The sequence below is a fragment of the Homalodisca vitripennis genome, unplaced genomic scaffold (assembly GCF_021130785.1).
Source record: "Homalodisca vitripennis isolate AUS2020 unplaced genomic scaffold, UT_GWSS_2.1 ScUCBcl_8925;HRSCAF=17240, whole genome shotgun sequence".
Lineage (NCBI taxonomy): Eukaryota > Metazoa > Arthropoda > Insecta > Hemiptera > Cicadellidae > Homalodisca > Homalodisca vitripennis.
In genome coordinates, this window is record NW_025785038.1 from 5,539 (window position 1) to 13,668 (window position 8,130).

At 31.9% G+C, this 8,130-nt stretch overlaps 1 protein-coding gene across 1 annotated transcript; it reads left to right on the forward strand.

Annotated features, from left to right (window-relative positions):
* Nucleotides 1–1,205: 1,205 nt before the first annotated feature.
* LOC124374534 (soma ferritin-like) lies at nt 1,206–1,843 on the forward strand (the record flags this gene model as incomplete). Its single annotated transcript, XM_046832737.1, is given in 1 exon segment — nt 1,206–1,843. A coding segment is annotated over 1 exon segment (189 nt), but the record flags the coding sequence as incomplete, so codon positions are not given.
* Between the last annotated feature and the right edge of the window lie 6,287 nt (nt 1,844–8,130).

Genomic DNA, 8,130 nt, shown 5'->3' on the forward strand with positions numbered 1-8,130 from the left:
AAACATTTTAAACTCTTGAGTCATGTTACCACAGGGCAAATTTCAATAACTTACTTGCTAATCTGGAAAGTATTAAGTAATATTTAAATAGTTAGGATAATTTGTATCATGTTTGTATTGCACATTCCAATATATAGAAATCTTGTATGTATTCAATAAAAATGTAAAACCCATTCAACTTGGAATATCTCAGGGATAAATTGCAGCCCTTTTGTTTCACTTATGTTACTTAAAAAATGTAGCTATAGCATTCTCAATGATGCTAAAGGACAATTCCTGTAGATTATTCTAATTTGAATTTATCTGGGTGGTCTACAAATAGAGTGGAGGAACTTGCTAATGCTGATTTAATAAATATTGAAAAGTAAGTGATTTTAGTCTTTGTTTAAATATCAGGAAACCTATTTTATATATTTAAATTGATATGGATTTCTTAGAGATAGGTACCAAACTTTATAAAAACAACAAAATGAATAAATTTATGGTATAACATAAACACATTTTAATTGAAAAAGTTATTTGTTCCTCTGGATGAAGTTTTGTCATGGTTAGTTAGTAAATTATTATCGAAAGACTTAATTATTAATTTTAATAATAGTATGAAAAGTGTAATGACAATTCAATGTTACATTACTACAGATAATGAATTACACTATTAAGAAAATAAAATAAGTGTTTAAAAACATTTTTATTATTTTTACTATTCATAGTTTTACAGTACTTCTAGATCAGTAAAAATTTGTTAAGGGCAACAATTTCTCCTAAATGGCAATTATTGTGTTGAGTTGTTTATGCTCAAAATCATAATCCTAAATGTGTTGTGTTACGAAATTTACAAAATAAAAGAAAAGATATTGTCATATTTGCAACTTAGGGATACTGTATTATTTTGATTAAGCATAATTTAGATTTAGATTTTCAGTGCTCTTAATGTCTGATGAACCATTAGCTCTTCCATATTACGATAGCATAATACAGTCAAGTTTGGAAGTGCATTATCTTTGATAGCATGTATAAGTAGATGCTATCATCATCACTTTCCAATGCTATTAATATTATCGGAAAAACTCCAAATGCTGATAGAATCTTTTAATACACCACACAATGACGCCAACCTCTGCAAGTACCTGAAGTCTTGAGTTCCTACTGGAGCAGGTTGAGTTCATCAGAGACTTGCTGATTTATAATGTCATTTGATGTTGCAGAGCTTGCTGTCATTGCATCAGATTGGAACCATACACAATGATGCCAACCTCTGCGACTACTTGGAGTCCGAGTTCCTACAGGAGCAGGTCGACTCCATCAAGTCAATTGGAGACTTGCTGACCAACATCCGTCGTGTTGGCAAGGATGGCCTTGGCATCTACATCTTCGACAAGGAGTTCAAGTCCTAACTCGCCCCAGTACTCACTCTGTAGCTGCAGGACCATTGTTTATCCCCCTGCATATGTTATTATACTATCAACTTTCTGTTATTACATCACTTAAGTGTTGCTTCTAAAGCTAACCAGATATTGTTTTGTCTTTAAATATTGTACTGTTAAAAAAGATAAGTAAAAAAAAAGAAAATGTTGACTTTTTTAGAAGAGGATCTCTTTATAATTCACACCATTCCAGTGTTGCACTATACTTTGTATGCCTTGGATTATTATACGTAACTTGCAATTTTGTTTACCTTTTTCTTTAAACTAAAACCAAAGAATTTTACTCAGTATTTGTTTATTTAGATTTTATACACCAACAAACAGGTTCTAGTTGGTGCTATTTTGTTATTTTATGGTTTTTGTTGTAATTTTTTCACAAAGCACCTTCTGTGATTAATAAAACAAGTTGTTGTAGCAAATTGTTGTCTCATTTATATTTTTCATCTGTACCTTATCTCACATCCTGTTATCATCCAGTTAAAATAAAATATTAATTATGTCTAATACTTGCAGCTATGTGTAATGTAATTAAGGTTGTGAACTTGTGTATTTGTGGTCAGGTCTCAATGCAGCAGCATGACATATTTTTGTAAACTCAGACTAAATTTTTCTATTACACAAGTCACTAACTGTTGGTAATATGTTTGTTGACATGGTTCAAGAATCAAGAATATTTATTGTTGTTCCACAAATATATTGTAATGACAAAGTCCTTATAGCAGAAGGGTTATACATATATACAATATAACAATAAACATATATACAATAGTATATAAAAATAAACATACATATGGTAAATAGTACAAGTCAAAGACAAAGTTTAAAAGAATACATTCAACTTTGTCATAAATTACACGGTTTTTTGCGTATACTGATATTATTTTAAATTATGAGGTGTATAATGACTAAAATGCTGATAAACTTTTAAAAATTGTATTGATCAGGTAAGGACAACTCAAAATAATTTAATAAAGAGTTACACTAAATCAACCAAAAAGTGTAAGCCCTTTTAAAAATTAGTAATTTCCAAACTTGTACAGGTGCAACATTATATGTGTATAAAGTTCTTAAATTGTTCTACTGTAGAAGAGGAAAAACAATGGCACCAAAAACCCCTTTATAACAGAAGAAATAAACAACAGAATATTGTTCACTTAAAGGAAATAAAACCTTTTTAGGCATTTATTTCAATATGTTGGACCAAAATATTTCATTCGTATAACGGATAATCCTCCACTCCAATCATTCTTCAAGTCGGTTCTAAATTGGTTGTGTATACATCATGAATTTCTATGGTTCAAAAATATTTTAACTTAGTCTAATAAGAAAACCATGTAGGCCTATCGAAAAAGCACAAAGTATAATTACGTGAATTATCTGGTTTGTGATTGAAAAGTAGTTTTAATAAAGTAAATTTTAATTCTCCTTTATCCTGTACTTTCATGATTATTTTATTTTTATTTCAACCTTAATCTATAAAAATTTCTGGTTTTTGACTGATCTTGGTTTTTGTTATTTTGAAATTCTGTGAATGTGCTTTCTGACTACATTATTGTATAAATATGATAAAAAAATTTTGTAAACTTTTATATAAGTATCATAAGTAGTGTAGTAGGTACCAAAGAGTTGAGATGACATTATTTTGGTAGTTATTTGATACAGTTGGCACAAATGATAATATTTAAGTGGACTGGGCTCAACCTGGTCACACTAATCGTAATATTGACCAGGTTTGTATAAAAATGTATACAATTTGTTTGTATTGGAAGGAATAAATAAAATTTTTTAGGTTGTAACATACTTTGTTTACTGTGGGTTAGCAAAATTGGCAGTCTGGTTATTTACCGTTACACAAGAGTTATAACAGTCAATTATAGAATGCTCACTACAGACAAATGTCCTCTAAATGATTATAAAAAACAAAATAAGTGAAACGGCCAATTGGGCAATTGTAGTTTCAGGTACGTTTGGTTCATATCAGTAGAAAAACATAAAAACCATTTTAGTCTGTCAGTAAAGCTATGCTAAATTCATCAAACTGCAACACTATTTAACTGGTTTATTGAGTTAAGATAAAAATAAATACAGTAAACAGTTTTACTATATTACACAAAAAGCCTAGAAATTAATATAATATCTTTCTGTACTGAAATAATGTGGAGACAGCAAGAATACATAGGACATAGATAAAAACAATCTTATAAGAGGTGTTTTTATTTATGATATGGAGTCATATCGAGGCTCTGGAAACTTACAGATCGAATGATTTTAATTTCTATTAACATTTAAGGTATATTTAACATAGAACCCTTCTAAAAATTGTAAATGAAACGGAATGGCGATGACACATCTACTATGTAACCAGCTTTTTGTTGTACTTGGAAATGTTTCATTCCATCTCAATAGTTCTGTTAATTCAGTTCAAGCCAAGATATAAGTTATACCAATTTTTGAATTCCCACTTGAACAAATTTGTATGTTCAAAGAGGAATTGTAGATGTTCTGGTGGGAAATCGATTAATTGGCAACAGAAAGGATTATAAAGACAGCTGCAGTGAATTTCATTCAGATAATCTTTTACCAGGAAATGTAAAGTATTCATGAACCTGACCAAGGCATTTAACCCATTAGCGTCTATGACAAGCATGTTGTCTGCCGTAATTAGCAATACCAAAATCATGCCGTCATGAGACAGTCTTACCTTGAAATTTTAATATAGCTGTACTGTTATCTGCTAGATAGCAGTACTGAACAGGTTCTGTACTCTATTTAGTGTTCCTGGTTGGTTTAATTGTGTTAAATATTGTTTTATTGCAGCCGGCTTTGTAGTGTTGTTTTGACGATTACGAGGATGACACCCACATATAGCTGTAGTCAGTATAGGGTAAAATGGACCTAATAGGCTATCTTAAATTGAAAACTTTCACTATTCAATTGAATAAGGTATAAAATGGTTACTTTTATTCTGATTTTTTCACTCCAAATGACATTTTCATAATGACACCATCTTGTTTTTCAATTCGTCCAGAAGTGGATAGCCAGTTTGCATTGTATAAGAACACAACCTGGTTGTTAATGTTTTTATTGAAATTGATAGAGGAATTTATCGTAAGAAATAATAGCTATAGCACCACCAGAAACTAGGTACAGAGATTGAACATCGTCATTTTAAGCCAAATACGTTGATCCTGATTTAACATTCATTTATGTATGTGACAGTTAATTTGAATTGTACCAAGATAAATAAATATATGAGAAAAAATTATTATTTCATATTATACTCATTTTATAACTCTTTCATTTCAACCTCCAACAAAATTAGCGTGGGTGATGATTAGTAAAACCCAGGTTGTATGCTAATACAATAAACATTGACTCTCGGCTCTTGGACTATAAATGCCATTTCTTCTTCCTAGGTGATTGCACATAGCAAAAGAACCAATGACTGTGTTTTGCAATACTGTTTGAACAGCTGTTATCACATATATGCCTTATTCATTCTGTTCTACTGAGATCACATTCTGTATTACGGCATCATCATTTACAACAAATTGTTTTCCTCTTTGTCACCGGTCACTTACTTGCAAACATCATCTGTGAAGTGTATCTAGCCTTTCATTGACGTCTCGCAGCTAATTTATGTTACTTTAGTCAACACTAGCTTTTTTGTTTGGTCTATTCTTTTTGTATCATTTCAACCATTTCAGGTTTGGCCCACAAATTTTCTCAAATAATCACTTTGTTGTTGAGATTTATCCAAGTGAATAAACCACATTTTTCTGGTTTCTTTCTTAAGTATTTTATCACACTGTCATTCTGTTCTTATTATATATAAATAATATTGCCAAGCTAAATTTAAACGGAAAAATAACATTATTTGCCGACGACACACTTATTTTTCTGAAAGGAAATATATGGGCGGATGTGAGACGAGAAGCATTAAGTGATTTAATGTTACTGAAAAAGTGGTTTGATCAGAATGTCCTTTCCTTAAATATAACTAAAACAAAATTTATGCCAATTTCTTTGAATCCTCAGTCGGATTATGTCTTAGGAAATCTGATCATACATAATTGTGGAAATCATAGTAACAGTACCTGTATTTGCGAAGCAATCGAAAAAATAAACTCGTATAAATATCTTGGCGTTATTTTAGATTTACGTTTGAAATGGTGAGATCATATTGAATATCTCAAACAAAAGACCCGAAAGTATATCTTTGCCTTTAGGAACCTTAGGGATATTCTTGCTGTTCAAGAAATGAAAATGGTATATTATGCATACGTGCAATCTCTTTTTGCATTTGGGATAATTTCTTGGGGGGTAGCTTATAAACCAAATCTTGATCCTCTTTTTACGGTTCAGAAATCAATTTTGAAAGTAGCTTTTAAAAAATGTCATAGGTTTTCAACATCCATTTTATTTCAAGAAACTAAAATGTTTACAATAAGACAACTTTTTATAAAATCTCTTTTAATACACATGTATAAAAATTTAGATGATTTATTTGTAAGAACTCAACACACCCATAACACACGTTATTCTAGATCAACAGGAATTCTACCACTGCAATTAACTAAATCTTATTCTAACACCAACTCATACTATCTAGCTCACGTGCTTTTTATAAATATGAGTAAACAGTTTCCAAATTTTAGTTTTTTCAATGAAATTTCTACAATTATTTTCAAAAGGAAAGTTAACTAGTGGTTATTATCATTGTCTATTGAGGAGGCCGAGGCAGTGCTGTCTACGAACTACGGGCGGACAGTTTGACATGTAAACAGCCACCACTCCTATCCCATCATCATTCATTATCACTAACCTATTATAATCTGTGGTGACCCTGCTTAATTACCATTGTTGCTAATATGTATATGTTTTAAAATTAATAATATTCAATGCTTTAAAACAGGTACAAATCAAAATTAGGCGGTTTTTTCCTTTTAATATATTCATTGCATATTCGCATGTGTATGTGCATGTATATATGTATGTGTGTGGTGTGTAATGGTGTATTATTTTGTACTATATTTATATTCATTTAAAAAAAAAATTATATCCAGTCCGTTATTTCTTCAGGCGTGAGCAACTCGAGTCTGCGCACAGGCATCATAGCCCATGCAGGCTCATTTCCCGAGGACAATGTTTTTATACATGATGTTATTTTTATGATGTTTATTTTATGTTGTTTATTCTATGATGATTATTTCTTATTCTTTGTTCACATTTCAAACTTCGTTCGGTATTGTAAAAATTTAGAAGTTAATTGTACAGATTATATTGTAATATAGTACATATATTTGGGAAATAAATCAATTCATTCATTCATTCTTAGAAAAAACTGAGTATACGAGGTTCTTTTCAAATTCAAATAAAATCTTTTTTATTGCTATTACAATATTACATAGTATGGCAAAGCACCACTCCATAGGCTAGATGGGGATAGATCAAACCGTAATACGCCATAATCAATACCTGACTCGGGCAGTATTTTGCTAAGACCTCAGAAAAAAAGCCTGAACAGATTTTGGTGCAAACATGGTCAATGTGCTCATTCCATGTCAGTCCTCAACCAAATAGCCTGTTCCATAGATCTCAGAATTTATTCGACACCTCCAGAAGCAAAGAGATAGAGCTTTCCTTAAGGCTAAGCGATCCAAGTTACGTGATGGCTGGGCTGCATATAAAAAATTAAGGAACAATGTGCAACAACAAATTAGAAATGCCAAGATCAGGTTTTACAACTCTTCTCTGTCTAAAAAACAATCTTGCAGAATTTTGTTGTCAAAACTTAAAGATCTTGGAGTCGGCAAGCCTAACTCTTACTCCCCGGTTTCCCTTAATCTCGATGATATCAACAACTTCTTTGTTGAGATTCCTGTTGATCAGTCTGGGGCTCAGGAGTATGTCTCCGAGCTCGAGCTGCTACTTTTGATAAACCTGAGTTTCAGTTCTCTTTCACTCCAGTAACAGAGACAGATGTGTTAAAGGCTATTACAAGGATGTCCAGTAACACAGTCGGGGCTGATGGCATTCCTATAAGGTTAATAAAAGATACTCTACCAGTCGCTCTTCCAACTATCACTGCTATTTTCAATAAATCTCTGGCTACTTCAATGTTCCCATTGACATGGAAGTCTGATTTAGTTCGCCCACTTCAGAAGTGTTCCTCTCCACAAAATCCTTCACAATTCAGGCTAATAAGTATACTCCCTGCTTTATCAAAGTGTTTGGAGCGGATTGTTCATCAGCAATTTTCAATATATCTTGAAAGTAATAACATTTTATCAAATTTTCAATCTGGTTTTCGCTCCAACCACAGCACTACTACTGCACTTCTAAAAATAGTTAATGATATACGCCTTGGAATTGATAAGAGTCAGGCAACCATTTTAACCCTTTTCGACTTTTCAAAGGCTTTTGACTGTGTTTATTATCCCCTTCTTCTCATCAAACTTAGGAAGGATGGTTTCTCTGATGGTAGTGTAAAGTAGGTTGAGTCTTATCTTTCGGGACGACGCCAGTGTGTCAGGTCGGGTGAGAAGCAGTTGAGATGGAGACCAGTCACTCATGGAGTTCCACAGGGTTCAGTCCTGGGGCCATTTTTATTTTCACTGTACATCGATGACATTACTACTCAAATTACTCATTCCAATTTTCACTTATATGCAGATGATTTACAAATATACCGCCACTTTTCTAT